This window comes from Lissotriton vulgaris, chromosome 12 (assembly GCF_964263255.1).
Source record: "Lissotriton vulgaris chromosome 12, aLisVul1.2, whole genome shotgun sequence".
In the NCBI taxonomy this organism is placed as follows: domain Eukaryota; kingdom Metazoa; phylum Chordata; class Amphibia; order Caudata; family Salamandridae; genus Lissotriton; species Lissotriton vulgaris.
Genome location: NC_141700.1, coordinates 129,952,191 through 129,970,553, shown reverse-complemented (window position 1 = coordinate 129,970,553; position 18,363 = coordinate 129,952,191). Strand labels below are relative to the sequence as shown.

At 46.3% G+C, this 18,363-nt stretch overlaps 1 protein-coding gene across 1 annotated transcript in view; it reads left to right on the top strand.

Moving 5' to 3' along the window:
- The window catches only part of INTS3 (integrator complex subunit 3), a 677,967-nt gene that overhangs the window by 394,238 nt on the left and 265,366 nt on the right, over positions 1–18,363 (top strand). Inside the window, exon 14 of the mRNA XM_086947563.1 lies at positions 5,119–5,225. Coding sequence (XP_086803689.1) covers positions 5,119–5,225 — 107 coding nt within the window. The remainder of the gene's footprint in view (positions 1–5,118; positions 5,226–18,363) is intronic.

The window sequence follows — 18,363 nt, the reverse complement described above, 5'->3', positions numbered from 1 at the left end:
GAATAGTGCTCCGCGACATCCGGACACGTTGGAATCTTCATCCTCTCTATTAATTTCTGGATACATATTGCTATGAAGTGTTCTGGGTTCCCTGCCCCCAGTAGGGAATTATAATAATATTATGACTTTATTGAGGTTTCCTATGGTGCAGCACCAGGGCTCCCATTGAGTCATGTTAACTCCAAAATATTTGGGTTCTAAGCTAGTTGATTACATAAACCCCAGAAGAAAACAGTGACCTTTATCTGAGAAAAAAAGATCCTGGCCAGTGAATCTCACCCATTCTGCTGAACTAAGCTCTTATGGGAAGAAGTGTAAAGAGTCAAGACAAACCTGCCAGAAAATCTCTTTACTACAAACAATTTGGCAGAGCCGCACCATGAACCCTGATCTCCGTTCACACTAACACAAATATTGGCATTTGATATTATACAATTATTTATTGCACCCTGCTTCATATGTTATGAGTAAAAACAGTTGTGAAAATTATGAACAACTTGGAAGTAATATATTCAAAAGTGCAGAGTTGAATACACACCACTCCTTTTTTTATCACACATCCCTGATCGGTCTACTAACTACATAATTTATAACTAGTTGAGTAACAGCATAGTTGCATTATTTTACTTTGTTGGGTCACGTAAAGTTCCTGCACAACCCTTTCCTGCCATCAGAACTAAAGATAGAACACCATATTTCAGCATCCCTCCAGCAGGTGTGTAAACCTGCCCCCAACACCGGTATCTTACATACTATTTTGTATATGATGCTCTGAGGATCAAGGAGGAGTTACCTGGTGCTCTGCTACTTGAAAGTGATCAAGCCTTTTCTGTAAGTCCTAATGAATCTGATGTCTGGCCTTCTATAGTTGTTCCACCTGTCAAATCCTGGAAGTTCTGACGTTCGGCTTCATACTAGAAAGACATAATTAATGTATCTTTTCCATTTTACAATACAAGTTTGGTATTCAAGTCATACTGGAAGCAAAAGGAAACATTTTTAAGCTTCAGTTGCCACTCATACCCTTCTTCAGTTTCAGCTGCCACAAGCTAACCTAGATCTGTGAATTGGGAATGTTGAAGAGTGCATCCTTCAAGTTATTAACTGCTAGTCTTGCGCTTTGAGGCTGGTGTTGGAGGTGTATGAGGTTTCACCATAAGGCAACGGATTTGATATTTGATCCTACCATTTACAGGTTGGGAAACAACCTTTACAACGCAACTTCTACAAAGCACTACCATTACCTCGAAACTTTTACAACGCAAGATCCATTACAGCGCATGCCATTACAACGCATGACACTACAACGCATACCATTACAACACAGTCATTACAACGCATACCATTACAACACATACCATCACAACGCATAGTACCCTTACACTATCCACAACTTACCCTACTGTTGCAACCCCTGGAGTTAGAATAGTAATTTTTACCCCTACACTATCCAATACTTACGCTACTGTTGCACCCCCTGGAGTTAGAATAGTAATTTTCACCCCTACACTATCCAATACTTACCATACATGCAATGTAATGGTATGTGTTGTAAAGGTAGTATGCGTTGTAATGGAATGCGTTGTAAAGGTCGTTTTTAAAAATTCGTTGTATTGGCATGCGTTGTAATGGAATGCGTTGTAATGGATGTTGCATTGTAAAAAATGCGTTGTAAAGGTATGCGTTGTAAAAGTATGCGTTGTAACGTCATACATTCTTACAGGTTGCATGTATTAGAACAAAATGAATAGATTAGGTTGTTGAGTACCAGCGTGCAGGACTAGAGAGACCTCTGGTTTATTGCACAGGCATTGATTTCCCACATCTGGGAGAAGAACGTTTTCTTACCACATCACAGGCCTTGAAGAACAACCAGCGACGCTATTGTATGCTTTCAAAAGTCAGGGCCATGCCGAAATGGACTTGCAGAATGTTTCCCAAAAGGTGCAACTCTAGAAATACTATACTAAAAATACAAGTCCATTGCCCTCAAATTAAATTGTCTTATAGCGTTTTTATTATTTTGTTTAAACTCTTTTTTATTAGACAGAGCTTATCATACAAGGCAGAGCCTGAGAGTACAGTGCAAGTCTAGGATTACAATACAATGTAGAATAAAATACACAAATGGGCTTGGCAAATAATAATAATAATAAAGTTTATGAAGTGCCTGGTTACACTAGGAAACAGTGTGTCCCCGCGCTGTGAAGACAGAAAGACCAAGCCAGATCCACGACAGTCAGGTAACGAGTAGGGGCAAACAGAGAGCCTCCTCCTATTTCGGGAAGAGGTAGGTTTACAGTTTCTGTCTGAACCTCATCTCCGATGGTTCCATACGGAGCTCAATCGGTAGGGCATTCCATTGTTTTCTGGCCAAATATCTGAAATAACGTCCACCCATCCGCGCACGATAGATACGAGGAACCTGGAAGAGCATTCTTCCAAGGGACCTCAGATGTCGCTTGGGCTGGTACACGGTCAGTCATTTTTGAAGATAGATAGGCCCCTTTCCCTGCGCGATGCGGTGGGCCATGCACATAGTTTTAAATACAATGCGCTCACGGATGGGGAGCCAGTGCAGCGTGGCAAGAGCACGGCTCCCTGAAGACTTATTGGAAAGATTCAAAGCCAGCCTAGCAGCCGCGTTCTCTACGCATTGCAGTCGGTGCAGTCCTTTTTTACTCAGGCCCATATACAATGAGTTCCCGTAGTCTAAGTGAGGCGGAACGAGAGTATGAATCCGAGTTTTCCTGCTAGTTGCGGGGAGTGAGTCCAGGGTTTTGCGCAGGCTTTTTAAGATGCCATAGCATTTGCCGGCAACCCCTCTAGTGTGGTGTTCGAAGGACAGGTTGACATCAAGTCTATCCCCAGGTTTTTCACCTGCTCCGAGGGGTTAGGAATGGGCCACAGTTCCTGTGGCAACATCTTCCAACTGGCAGCTGATAATCAGTTGGCACTTTTATGTCCACAAACACTGTTTCTAGCATTACCCTCCCCTATGACAGAGAGCATCTGACCACAGAACAGACAATCATGCTACGTTTCCAGGGTCACGCCACAGTACGCCCGCCATGGGGCCCACACCCACTCCCGCTTTTTGGGGCAATACTGCTGTAGACTACCTCTTCTGCCCTCTGGCACCAATCAAGGTCATTTGTCCACTCTGCCACTGTCGGAGGGAGGGGCACTCCACGGCGTCTCACAATGTTACGCTTTACCACCACTGCCACCAGTGCTAGCCATATCTTAGAGTCTAGACTATCAGGGCCAGTCCTCCTCCCCTTGCACCACCATTAGCAACCATTTGGCGTCCAAGGGCACCTGCACCCACATGACCCTAGACATCACCGTCGTCATCCCTCACCAACCATCCTGGATCTGAGGGCATTCCCAGAGAATGTGGAAGAAGGAGCCCTCCATGGCTTTCCCCCTTACGCAAAGCGGTGTGTCTAGTGTTTTGATGTGTGTAGAAATGGGCAGGAATAGTATGTCCAATATAACATTTCGAGCTGCACTAGCCTGAATCTGTTTCGGATCGCTTTTTCCTGGGGCCGGTAGGGCCTACATCCAATCCTCATCATCTCAGATCGTCTGCCCATGAGCGTTGCAAGGGTTCCATTGGGTCGGGGGAATTATTCATGAATTTTTGATAGATCACTGACACCCTCTGGGATAGGTTCCGTGAGCAAACGATCTTAAATTAGAGTGGAATCCAGTAGGCCTGTCCCCTCCTGTAGATGGGCTATTATGGCATGCCCAAGCTGGAAGTATTGGAGCCTCTCGGCTTCTGACAATTTATATTCCTGACTAAGCGTCTCAACGTTTGCTGCCTCTGGCGTTAATGTTTGAGAAGGTCCTGGTGCTCGCGGGTGTGTAGAAACCCTCGTAGAAAGACGCTGACGCATCGGCTATCGCCGTGCTCTCGGCGTGTAGGACTCCTGACCAAGACTGGGAGGTCTGTATTTACATTACACATCTTCACCCAGCAATTCCAGACAATATGCTCACTAGGTGCCTTAGTGAAGGTATTTTTAGACCTAAGAACCACACCACGGGGAAAGGTTTATTTTGTGGTGTAGAATCAGTTTTTGGAGAACTGCGCAAACTTTCTATCATATATATTTTTTACATACAATGCGGAGCACACAAGCGAAGATTATTGCATGAACAATAAGATACTGGTAACTTTGCTGTGTACTGAACGAAGGTGTGGCCCCCAACGTTTGCAGCGGTAGTGTCATTTAAAGGCAGTACTAGAAGTTACTGTATATTATGATCTCCTGATAAAGGGGATAACTGCGGAAACAATACTGTGAAGATTATACATTTCTTTACAAATCAGTAAGGTAAAATATCTCAAATAGATAGACCCCCCATCTGTAATCTTGGATATGATGATCAAATGTGTTACGCAAGAGCATGTATGAGTCTGAATATTTAGGGAAGCATATAATAAAATGGTTTGTAATTTTTTTCGTTTTTCAGCTGCGCAGTGGTATTGCATCATATCATTAAATATATTCACTACTTTTATGTAGTGAGGAAACATTTCTTGTTGTGGGGGCTATTGCTGTGATGAAGACAACATGAATTGATGTATCACTATCAGTTGAGTTGATGAAAGTGAATAGAGTTAAAACAAAATAATGCACTTGTTTTCAGCACTAAAGACAGTTAACTTTGAAGCACTACATTTCTGGAAGTGTACCAGTTAGGAAGCAGTCTTTGTAGTTTTCGTTGGCAGTGTCCTCCCTGTGTTATCGAAGCCCCCGTCATTATCTATTAAATTCTTGTTGTATGTTTTTAAATAAAACAGCCTGTTTGCTTTGCCCATTATCCTGTCAGACTCTTAGTAATCTTAGTTTGAACCAATCCATGTAATCTTTAAGTTCACTCTCTGCTCTGTGATGGAAGTGTCTGTGTTAGAGTAGATTGTAAAATCCATTTTACTATCCAAAAGCCCAAAATATTGTTGATTTATATTGCCTGTTTTCTTAATGCATGTATTTAGTCATTATCCATGTTTGGAGGTGAAAGTATTTAATTAGATTCCTAAGAGTTCTGCTTGTGACTTATCCTTTCTTATTACAAGTCACTTCCTTGTCTCTTGTCTATTAGGCACTTGGCTCCTTTATTCGATAACCCCAAGTTGGACAAGGAGTTGCGCTCTATGCTTAGGGAGAAGTTCCCAGAGTTTTGTAAGGCGACATCTTCGTCTTCAGAAGGTGAGTAGGCAAATGAGAAATAGCAGGACTACTTGAACTCTGTGCTGGTTGTCTCAGTCTCTTTATTTTATGGACTCTGCTTTTCAAATGTTGTGTAACAAAACAGGGATGTCCTTTTAATTCTCAACATAGTTTAATACCACAAAGATGTCAGTGAAAAGGGTGCCATAGACTGGTTGGCTGCAGCTGTTCTGTCTAGAATGTAGTATTTCAATAGCACTAAGGCTGCCAAACACTCTGAAGCAGTCTCTAATGAGGAGATAATTGAATGTGTGCAGGAAACAGCTGTCAGCTCTTCAGATATTGTAAGCAATCAATGGGTATTCTATCAAAAAGCTGACTAAATATGAGGACACATGCTAACAAAATAAATGGAATTGTGGTCTGAAAGTGACTTTAAGCAACATGTTTCCAAAAAGTGTCTGTATCAGGATACGAGAAAGGGTTCATCAAAAACATATTGCCAGAAAACGTGCCTTTGAAACACACGTAATGTAGTCCTGTACTGCATACTATCAAAAAGCTGTTAGTAGACCACCGTGCTAGAAATATTTGAATGGAAGACACCCGCTTAAAGTGATCTTTAAACCCAGCTTTGGCTGCCGTGTGACCCTAAAGGAACCAGACGTTGTCCCCTTAGGAAGAGTGTTTTCCCTTCAACTATTTCAACAAGAGGAGAAAGGAAATTCCCAGGTTTTGAGATTACATGACCTAAGATCCGATGTTAAAGTCCTCTACAATTTATACAAGACCAAATCCAAATAATCTGAAAATAAGTGGAATTGGTGTTAGTTAGGACAAAAAGCAACAAATATCTTATTACAAAGCTAATAGTGAATTGCAATTTCCTCTTTAAAGTAGAGATATCATTAGAAAACTTAGTCTACATCAGACTTGTATGTAAAGATGGCAGGCTTATGAGTACAATGGAGAAAGCATATAGGCTCTTTAATTGCAATTGGGGTTAAGGGTGGTATATAAGCCCTTAATAACTATTTAATCACAATAAGAATAGACTGTGGCTTAAATGGTAATATTTCTAGTATATGCGACTGTTATATGGAGCAACTGAGTTTGTCAGAACTTTTGTAGAGATCTGTCTCTTTTTATTATACATCAGCGTTGTGACACAGCAGGCAGACGTTCCAGAGAGCCTTAAAGATCTTTTCTAAATAACAAACAGTGAAATTCCCGTGTGGTACACTTGTACAACATTAGGTATTTATTTAATACTTTAATCACAGATATCTGACATTAACAATATTCCCACACACCAGACTAGATCCAGGAGATTTAAATAACATTGCTCTCATTTGCCGATAGGTGGTACAGTGCGACTGCACCAAGTTTATTCAACTCTGGAACTGGCGAATGGAGTTGTGCATAAGTGCCACCCATGGACGCTGAAATCAGTTCCTTTACTTCTGTGCCTTCAGAATGTTATCCAGAGCTCTGCGCCTGTTCACTTCTGGGCCCCCTCGCGGGCATCGCACGCCATCGCACGCCAACACAACCTCAACATCATCTCCTACGCCGACTACACTCAGCTGATCCTCTCCCTCACCAACGACCCCGCCACCGCCAGAACCAACTTACACGAAGGGATGAAAGACGTAGCCGAGTGGATGACGAACAGCCGCCTGAAACTGAACTCGGATAAGACGGAAGTCCTCATCCTGGGATCATCACCCTCCGCCTGGGACGACTCCTGGTGGCCCCCTGCCCTGAGCTGTGCGCCCAAACCGACGGACCACGCACGCAACCTGGGCTTCATCCTAGACTCCTCCCTCTCGATGACCAGACAAGTCAACGCCGTCTCCTCGTCATGCTTCAACATCCTACGCATGCTACTCAAGATCTTCAGGTGGCTCCCCACAGGAACCAGGAAGACGGTCACCCAGGCACTAGTCACCAGCCGTTTGGACTACGGAAACACCCTCTACGCCGGAACCACAACCAAACTTCAGAAAAGGCTCCAGCGCATTCAGAACGCCTCAGCACGACTCATCCTGGACATCCCCTGACACAGCCACATCTCCGGACACCTGAGAGACCTGCACTGGCTCTCCGTCAACAAGAGAATCACGTTCCGACTCCTCACCCAAGCACACAAAGCCCTACAGAACCAAGGCCCCAGATACCCTATGCAGAGGGTTCTGGTACCACAAGCAGACAATGGTTGCCATTGCCACTACTTTCTGGTTCCCAAAAAGGAGAAACTCAAGATGGTCACAGTAGTTCAGGTCTTGTCTGCCCTGGACCCCGGAGACTGTATGGTAGCATTACGCTTGCAGGACGCCCATTTCCACATTCCTGTCCTGCACTTTACCCTAAGCACTTTCAATTCACCCTGCTCCCCTTTGGCCTTGCCAGTGCCCCTCTGGTGTTAACCAAGATAATGGCGGTTGTCACAGCTCATCTGCAGGGATTAGGAGTGCCTATCTTCCTCCATCTCGATGACATCGGCACAGCTCTCAACTGGTTTATTAGCTTTCTTTCAGACCGCACCTTTCAAGTTTTCTCCTCGTCCTCTGTTTCTCAAACCTTTACATCGGCATACGGTGTACCGCAGGGTTCCATCTTGAGCCCCTTGCTGTTCAATTTGTATGTCAGACCTTTGGCTGCTATTGCAGAGCAAGCTGGGCTCACTATTTACTCGTACGCCGATGATACTCAGATCATCTACTCCCTTTCCTCTGGCTCTCATTCCTCATCCTCCTCCCTCCGTACAGGTCTGAGTAACATCGCAGCCTGGATGTTGGACAACAAACTACAACTAAATGGGGGTAAAACTGAGGTCCTTCTGTTCGGTCCCAACACCACCTTATGGGGACCCCAGCATTGGCCTTCACAAATGGGCCCTTTACCCATCCCATCTATAACTGCTCGCAACCTTGGCGTCACCTTCGATAATCAACTGTCTATGAAGAACCATGTGGTTAAAACATCATCCACTTGCATCACAATCATTAAGTGGTTGCGAAAAATCATTTGGATGCTTCCCTTGGACACTCAGAAGACAGTGATCCAGGCTCTTATTACTTCAAGACTGGACTACGGGAACATCCTTCTTCTGGGAGCCAGTAAAGAGGTGACGCGTAAGCTGCAGACAGTTCAAAACATGGCTGCGCGACTTCTCTGCAAATTACCTAACACTTCTCCTACCTCCAATGCCCTTCGTTCCTTGCACTGGCTCCGAATTGAAAATCGGACAAAATTCAAGGCCCTCTGCATCATCCACAGAATAAACTCCGGCTTAGCCCCCTCTTATCTCAACCCCTTGGCACAATCATACCATCCCTCTCGTAATCTTCGATCTTCTAATCAAAACCTACTGTCGGTTCCTAGAATCAAGAAAGCCAGAATGGGTGGCCGCTCATTTGCTTGGCTGGCTCCCTCACTCTGGAATTCTCTCCCTCTTCAGATACGAACTGAACCTAACTATCTCAGGTTCCGTGGACAGATAAAAACCTGGCTATTTGACATCTAACAGTTCTCTTCTGACTCTTCCCTCTCACTTTTTGGTTTTAGCGCCGGGAAACCTACGGGTAGCTGAGCGCTTTAGAAATTTAATTATAATAATAATAGCTGTTGGAGATGGGGTTGCCTAGGTTGTCTTCTCCCACCTCCAGGCTATAGCTAACCTTCTGCTCTCGCTGGGGTTCACTATCAACATGCCAAAGTCACACCTGACTCCCTCTCAGACTCTCCATTTCATTGGAGCTGTTCTGGACACAGTGCAGTGTCTGGCTTATAACATACCATAACATGGGTATTTGTAAAGCGCACGTTCACCCATGGGTATCTCGGCGCTGAATAACAGATGTTCATTGTTACCCAACTCAATAGTACTCATTTTATCTACCTCAGATGAATGAAAGGCTGAGTGGACCCCCGGGATTTGAACCTGTGACCATGAGGTCGAACACAGACCACTGCAGTGTACACATTAGTCCAATGAGCCACCAGATGCGAGCAGCGAGTCCAGGATATACAGGCTATGATACTGATGTTTTAGCCTCTATCCTGGATTTTGGTGAGGCATACCCTGAGGCTGTTGGGACTCATGGCTTCCAGCATCCTGCTTGTGACACCAAAGTCAGTGGGCAGCAATCTTATGGCTCTCCTTTTCAGAAAAAGGTAGAGACAAGCTCCTTGCAGTTAGTGATGAGAATGCTGACAACTACAATGTCCTGAAGAGTGCTCTAATAGGTGGGTTTGGCTTAACCACTGAGCAGTATAGGTTGCTGTTCAGAGACACCCATAAGAGACAGACTCAAGACTGGACTGACTTTGTAGATTGTGCCACTAAGGCTCTGGAAGGCTGGGTACTGGGCAGTAAAGTTAAGGACTATAGAGGATTGTATTATTTGATCATAAGAGAACAAATACTTAATAATTGTCAGAACCAGTTATTGCATCAGCACCTGATTGACTCTGATCTGACCTCTCCCCAAGAATTGGGAAAGAAGGCAGACAAATGGGTCAGACCTAGGGTGAAGCAGAAGGTCCAGAACCAAGGTGGTGATCAGAAGAAGCAAGACCAAAAGGGTGGAGAGAAAGCAAAAGACCAGAAGTCTTCGCCAGGTCCCCAAAAAGCTTCTAATGAGGGGGGTTCCAAGAAATCAAAAAAGAAAGAAGGTCCAAAGAAACCCTGGTGTAATTTTTGTAAGAGTAACACTCACTGGTTCAGTGATTGCACCGAAAAGGGGACAGCCCGAACCACTGTTGCCCCTAAGGCACCTGCACCCCCTAGTACAGTTAACAGTGGTGGTTCTCAACGCAAGGCTTTAGTAGGGTTAACCTTGGGTACTGAGATGGATTCTGGCCTAGTCAGAATACCAACTCAAGCTGTTCTTGTCTGTGATGGGGACATGGCTATGTCCTCCACTGTGAGTCCCAATAACTTGGGCAAGTACAGGCAAACACCTTTTAATCAATAACAAAATGGCTCAGGCCTAAAAGGACACATGTGCCAGTGTCACCATGGTGACGCCTAACTTTGTGGACCCTGGACAGATCATAATAGGTGATAATTACCTAGTGACTAATGCTAGCAATGTCACTACCACTCATAGCATGGCAATTGTTAATTTCTCCTGGGGAGGGGTAACTGGCCTCAAACAGGTTGTTGTTATTTCAGGCCTCCCTGTAGAATGTTTGTCGGGCAATGATCTAGAATCTTCAGTCTGGTCTGAAGTGGAGTATAGGACTCATGCAGAGATGCAGGGCATATCAGCACATGTCCTTGCTGTGACCAGGTCACAGGCCGAAAAGTGCCAAACTGAACAGGCCCTGGATCCTGAAACTATGGTCCAGTTGCCTACCAAGAGAAAGAGCAGTAGGGTTAAGGCCGTGCCTTCCCCCCTGCCTCAGAATGAGGATCAGCCTTCTGAGGAAGCTGATTGTGAGACCCAAGAAGGAACTGTCCTAGAAGAGCTTGAGCCTGATCAGATTGAGTTTCTTGGGACAGGGGGACCTTCAAGGGCAGATCTGAGGCAGGCGCAGCTGGACTGCTCCTCTCTTGAACCTCTCAGACAGCAAGCTGCTGCTGAGGCTGCTGGGAATGCTACAGGTACCCACAGAGTGTATTGGTATGAAGGGCTCCTTTATTCAGAGGTTAGAGACCCCATGCCTGGTGCTTCCAGGAGGTTGGTCATACCTTTGGCATTCAGGGGCTTCCTTCTTACCTTAGCCCATGATATTCCCCTTGCAGGACATCTTGGCCAGAACAAGACTTGGGACAGGCTTGTCCCTCACTTTCACTGGCCACACATGTCGGAGGATACCAAGGAGTTTTGTCGCTCCTGTGTCACCTGCCAAGCCAGTGGCAAATCAGGTGGCACCACAAAGGTCCCCCTAATACCACTACCTGTGGTGGGGGTTCCCTTTGAAAGAGTTGGGATAGACATTCTTGGACTAATGGATCCCCAAACAGCATCTGGCACAGGTTTATTCTGGTGGTAGTGGATCATGCCACCAGATACCCAGAACCTATTCCCTTAAGGACCACAACAGCACCTGTTGTGGCAAGAGCCCTCCTGTGAGTTTTCTCAAGAGTGGGCTTTCCGGAAGAGGTTGTCTCATACAGAGGTGCAAACTTTATGTCTGGATATTTGACTGCTATGTGGAAAGAGTGTGGAGTGAACTACAAGTTCGCCACACCCTAAGATCCACAGTGCAATGGTCTAGTTGAACGATTCAACAAGACCTTAAAGGGCATGATCAAAGGACTCCCTGAAAAGCTTAGGCAAAGAAGGGATATCTTGCTGCCCTGCCTTTTATTCGCTTACAGAGAGGTCCCTCAGAAGGGGGTTGGTTACAACCCTTTTGAACTTCTATTTGGGCATCCTGTAAGAGAACCCCTGTGTCTGGTGAAGGAAGGATGGGAGTTACCTCTCAAAAAGCCTAAACAAGACATAGTGGATTATGTACTTGATCTCCGCTCCAGGATGGCAAAAAGGCAGTATATGAAAAAGGCTTCTAAAAACCTTGAGGCTAGCCAGGAACTTCAAAAAGCCTGACATGACCAAAAGGCTGTGCTGACTGTTTACCAGCCAGGGCAGAAAGTGTGGGTGTTGGAGCCAGTGGCCCCAGCAGCACTCCAAGACAAATGGTCTGGACCCCCACACTATTGTTCAGCAAAAGGGAGAGGTAACCTACTTGGTTGACCTTGCAACTCCCAGGAGCCCCCTCAGGGTGCTTCATGTCAACAGATTGAAGGCATATGTTGACAGGGCAGACATGGGCTTGCTCATGGCTACAGATGAGGGACAGGAGGAGGAGAGTGACCCTCTCCCAGACCTGCTTTCTCAGAACCCTGACGATGGGTCAGTTGATGGTGTAGACTTGGCAGGCAGCCTCACTGATCAGCAGCAACAGGACTGCAGACAAGTTCTACAGTCCTACAGACATATGTTTTCTCTGACTCCAAGTCAGACAAACTGGTACACCCATGAGTTGGACACTAGTGACAGTCTGCCTGTGAAGAGTAAAATCTACAGGCAACCTGACCATGTCAGGGACTGTATCAGGACAGAGGTCCAAAAGATGTTGGAGTTGGGAGTTATTGAGCCCTCAGAGAGCCCCTGTGCCAGTCTAGTAGTCCTTGTGCCTAAACCTCACACCCAGGGTGGTAAGAGAGATAGGAGGTTTTGTGTGGACAACAGATGTCTCAATGATGTCATTAGGACAGATGCCCACCCAATACCAAGGGCAGATGAGCTCATTGACAGATTGGCTTCTGCCAGGTTTTTGAGCACATTTGACTTGACAGCTGGCTACTGGCAAATCAGACTAGCTGATGATGCAAAAGCCAAGACAGCATTTTCAACCCCAGGAGGACATTATCAATTTGTGGTAATGCCCTTTGGTCTGAAATATGCACCTGCCACATTTCAAAGGTTGGTGAACCAAGTTCTCACAGGCCTGGATGACTACTGTGCTGCTTATCTGGATGATATTGCTGTCTTTAGCTCCACCTGGGAGGATCACCTGATCCACCTGAAAAATGTTTTGGAGGCCCTGCAGAAGGCAGGCCTAACTATCAAGGCTACTAAGTGCCAGATAGGGCAGAGTAAGGTTGTGTACCTGGGCCACCTTGTAGGTGGGTGTCAGGTTCAACCACTGGAGAGCTAGATCCAGACCATAAAGGACTGGACTCCTCTAGCCACCCAGACACAGGTCAGAGCTTTCTTAGGCCTGTCTGGTTACTACAGGAAGTTTAAGAACTATGGGTCCATTGTGACTCCACTTAATGACCTCACCTCAAAGAAAATGCCAAAGAAAGTTTAGTGGACAGTAAGCTGTCAAAAGGCATTTGATGACCTTAAGCAGGCCATGTGCACTGCACCTATTCTGCAAAGTCCTGATTACTCCAAAGAATTAATTGTCCAAACAGATGCTTATGAGTTGGGTGTGGGAGCTGTTCTTTCACAATTAAATAAAGATGGTCAAGACCAACCCATTGCTTTTATTAGCAGAAGGCTGACCCCTAGAGAGAAACGTTGGTCAGACATTGAGAGGGAGGCCTTTGCTGTGGTTTGGGCCCTGAAGAAGCTGAGGCCATACTTGTTTGGTACTCACTTCAAGATTCAGAAAGATCATAAGCCCCTCTTGTGGCTAAATCAGATGAAGGGTGAAAATCCCAAACTGCTTAGGTGGTCCATTTCCCTACAGGGGATGGACATTACAGTGGAACTGGGACTGACCATGCCAATGCAGATGGACTCTCAAGATATTTCCACTTAGACCATGAAGACTCAACTGGTCAAGGTTAGTTTAATGTCCCTGTGTTTGGGGGGGTGGGAGGGGGGTGTAGGAAAGTAGGGTCTGCTTCCTAGGGTCACCCCCATTTTTTGCTGTGATTAACTGGTGTTTCGACTTTAGTGTGGCAGTGGGCCTGCTGATCAGACCCACAGCCCAGCTGTTCTCTCTCTAAATTGATACCATGTACTTTAGGTACATACCTAATTGGGAATTGGGTCACCTTTGTGAGCCCCTGTATAGTGTACCATAGGTACCCAAGGCATAGGTGCAGCATGAATTATGCCACCCCTGGCTGGCCATCCAAACTGACACCACAGGCTGATCACTCAGCTTGGGCAAGGTGGTGTAATCACCCCTTGCTTAGATATAGTATACCTATATCTAACCATATATATAAACACATATATACCTATAAGTCACTCCTATGGCAGGCCTTGACAATCCCTGAAGGCAGAGTGCTTGGTTTTATGTGAGATGATGCTCTAGGATGAGCTTGTCTGCAGCTTTCCGAACCATGTCCTTATAGCTGTTCTATGATATGCCATACCATACAGGGCTCGACAAATCCACTCGCCCGCTCGCATTTGCGAGGGAGAATGGATGAGGACGAGCTATTTGTAGGTCCTACTCGCCCTTTCTGGCGAGTAGGAAGACAAACTCACTTTTGTCCTCTGTCTTTGAAAACGGGTCAAAATTGACAAGATAACAAGATTTAAAGGCATTTTTATTGCTCACAAAGGGACTGAACAATAAAGATGCCTTTAAATCTTGTTAACCTGTCACTTTTGCTCCGTTTTCAGAGACAGGGGTCAAGAAAGTTTCAGTTGGGTCGAGGGGATTTTCCAAGTTAGTAGACCTGCAGGACTAGTACAATTTTTTAGATTTGTCGAGCCCTGCCATATACTCTTAAGTGCATTATAATCCTCGCGGTTAATGCTAACTTTAGTTTGGCTTTATCAAAACATGTCGTGTAAGGTGTCAAACACTTTGGAATACTACCCCCCCCCCCCCCCCCATCCCCCTACGCCAGTTCTGAATCAACTACTTTATAACTTTTACTTTCCCATTGAAACTCTTTGGTAGCTCGCGTGTGTGTTTAGACACTGCACACGCCTCCCGTGGGTCTCCTACTTCCAATCCCTCAGTTGTTCAGTGTAGCCCCAGCGATTTTCTAGGCCCTAGGCCTACTCACCTTTCCTGAAGTGGTTCTTATACCACTTATTTAGTATATGGTTTGTGAGGCCTCTAGGGCAGAATTGTATTTGTGCAACTTATAGTATGCTTATTGAGTAACTTGTGCTGTATCTCGAACTCTGACCTCTTAAAGAGTGCAGAGGGGTTGCGTTAGTAATAAATACATATATATTTGATATATACCTTGTGTGGTGTCCTTTCATCTGGTATTCAAGGGATTATATATGGTGAAACAGCTGGCTTCACATGCTCTCTGAAGTTTTAGCCTAAGACTGCTTTGTCCATGCTACCACTAGGATAGCTGGTCTATAAGGTTGGCTTTACAACCATCACCATAAGGGTTGTTTGGCCTGGTGCAAGGTGCTCACTAGAATAGTGAACATCATATACCAGGCCAACTTCTCACAGCGTCTCCACCTAGAAGTGGCGCAAAGTCTCTTTTAGCAGTGGTGAGAGCCTTGGTTAGAACTGTTTCCGTCTGTCTAGAATGCACAGTGTCAGAAAAGCTAAAAGCAAATATCATTTTTGGGTCTCCGAAAAAGCACACTTTGCCATATTACTCACTGACTTTTGAGGGGACAATGTGTGAAAAGGCATAATGCTATCACTCAGTCAATTTATCCCATTGCAGATGGGGCAAGCCCTTTGCCAATGCTGATGCTTTAGTGGGCAGAAAGTAAATAAATAAAACATGTTTCTGATGGATAAAATGGAATTAAATATTCAGCCCTCATCCAGCGATAAGTCCGAGACCTGCAACTCTTACAAAGTAAACAAAATCTACATCAGGTCTGCTGTGACCAAAATCTCTTGAGTTTACTCAAATTGAACAAGTTACTTACCTTCGGTAACGCTTTTTCTGGTGGATACAGCATCTGCCTGTGGATTCCTCACCTTGTGAATATCCCCCTGCGTCAGCAACATTCGGAAATTCTTTTTGTAGCTTCGCGCCGACGTGGACGACGTCACAGAAGCAGGGCATCGCGTGCGGCTCCGCTGACATCACCAACTCCATAATATGACCACGTCGGTATGATATCAGATCCCTTTTTTCCGCGTCGTCGATGCCAACGGTTTTCGAGGGATCCTCTGTAGCTTTGATAGTAACTTTGTTACTGGGTGTTGGTTTTCGTGTTTCTTGTATCGCTTTCTCCAGTCGATATATGTCATTGAAGAAGACCGGAATGGTGTCTGAGCTCGGACCATGATGTCCAGGTGTGTCCATCCTGTAGGAAGAGAAATCCCAAGGCCCTTCGTGAGAGAGAGGCGAAGCTCCTGGTTGCCAAGATGAAAGGAAAGAAGGACAGGGAGAGCTCCAGGTCGAGGTGGTCAGGTCGAGGTCTCGTTCGAAGTCGCCCTCGAAGTCGTCATCGGGGCATGCTTTCAGGTCGACTAAAAAGAAGCATAAGAAGAGGAAGAATGGATCACGACACCATTCTGGGAAGGATTCGGATTCGAGACCGAAGTCGCCAGTGAGAAGACATCGTAAGAATGATGTATCTCCTTCTCCAGATGTTCTGGATCCGGAAGGTGAGGCTTAGCCCATGGAGTCGCCGGAGCATTCACCGGCTCCGGTGTCGAATCCCTCTCCGGCTCCGTCTCGATTTCTAACTCAAGAGGAAGAAGAGGCTCCATTGCCTGAGGGTTCGACGACTCCGGTTCACCAACCAGAGAAAGAGGTTGAGAAGACTACGGTTCCTCGAGAGCAGCCTGTGGGTTCATACCCTCCTTATCCGGGCCCAGGACAAGACCCTACACAGTTTTCAACCGCTATGTATGGTGTCTATTCAAGAGCCTTGTACCCCTCTGGAGCACCAGCTGGTCCCATGGGTCCGATGGCATTTAACCTGGGAGTCCCCCAGTCTTATGCTCCGGCGCCGTTCATGCCATTTATGCTGGCTCCGACACCGCCTTGGCATTTCTCGGCACCGCCGAAGCCTTCGGCGCTGATGCCTTCGTCACTGGCGCCGGTTCCGGTCCAACCTCGAGAACAGCGACCTGGTCCTCCGGCTCTGAGCTCGACTCCGGCTCCATCGGAGTAGATTCCGGATCTGCAGACGCTGTTGCCGAAGGAGAGGTCGAGGCGTAAGGCTCAGCGACTTCTGGAGGAACAAAGATACCGAGAAGCCGAGATGGAAGAGGGTGAGCTGCAGGAATCTGAGGATTTCTTTGATGACTTAAGGGAGGCTAGTGGACTGGAACGGTCTCCGAATTGGGAGTTAGCCTCTGTCTCTGATGCCCCTTCTAAAGATGTGGCTCCATATCATGTAGTCATGAAGGCGGCGGATCTATTGAATTTAACTCTACCTACTGCGGAGTACAAGTCGAATATTTTGACAGAGGTCCTCCACTCTCCATCTTCTGTTGTAGAGCCCATGCTTCCTTTCAATGAGGCTTTGACGGAGCCAATCTTAGAGGTGTGGAATAGACCTCTTACATCTCCTGCTGTTTCAAAAGCTGTTGCGAGAAGATACAGGGTGGCTCCTGGTGATCCAGACTTTTTATCTTCGCATCCTTTGCCAGAGAGCTTGGTTGTACAGGCTGCCTGCTCCAAGAAATCCACAGGTGCTTTCCCTCAGGTGCCTGGGGACAAGGAATCTAAAAAGCAGGACCAAGCCGCAAAAAAAAAAGTCTTTTCTTCTGCGCGTATGGCTCTCAAGTCAACAAATGCTTCATGCCTCTTGGGGCGTTACATCCATGCTTTGATGGATTCTGTGAAACAGCTAGCTCCTAAAATTCCAGAGGAAGATAGAAAATGTTTTAATGAGGTGCTTGTTGAAACTCAGGCTGCTGCTCGGCAGGTCATCCAGAGTGGGTGGTGCACAGCTGACTCGGTGGCGAGAGTTATGGGATCTTCAGTTGCCACCAGAAAAGCGGCCTGGTTGAAGTCCTCCGAATTCTCAGCGGATGTCCAGGCTGCCTTAATGGATCTACCTTTTGGTGGCTCTGACCTTTTCGGAAAAAAGGCTGATGCTGCGTTGGAGAGATTCAAAGACAGCCGAGCTACGGCCAGATCCTTGGGTTTACAACCCAGGGGAACTGTAGGCAAAAGGTATAGGGGTTTTGGGAGTTCCTCCTTTCGTTTCTACAAGCCGACGCAAAAGCAGCAGCAACAGCAAAATCCGCTGTATAAGTCATACAGGGGCAAACAAAGAGCTCGTCCTCGTGGAGGTCGAGCTTCCTCCTCCTCCTCCTCCTCTTCCTCTCCCCACCCCCCTCCAACATCAGCAAAGCAGCTCTTGATCCGCCATTCCGAATCATGCGGGTCCTGTGGGGGGTCGGCTTACCTATTTTCTACGAGATTGAGAACCCAAAGGTCCGATGTGACCGATTCCCAATCTCGTGGAGAATGGGTATGCTCTTCCCTTTCGGGAGTTCCCTCCGAATTACCCTCCTTGCCAAGGGTTTTGCTCGGAGGACCACCTGCTACTCCTGCAGGAAGAAGTCCTGGCGTTACTGAGAAAAGGTGCGATAGAGGTGGTTCCGGAGCAGGAAAGGGGTTAGGGATGCTACTCCCGGTATTTCCTGATCCCCAAGAAGGATGGCAGACTTCTTCCAATCCTGGATCTCAGGGTCGTGAACCTCTTTCTGAAGCAGGAGAAGTTCAAGATGCTCACCCTTGCGCAGGTTCTTCAAGCGCTGCTGGAAGAAGACTGGATGGTGTTGGATCGACTTG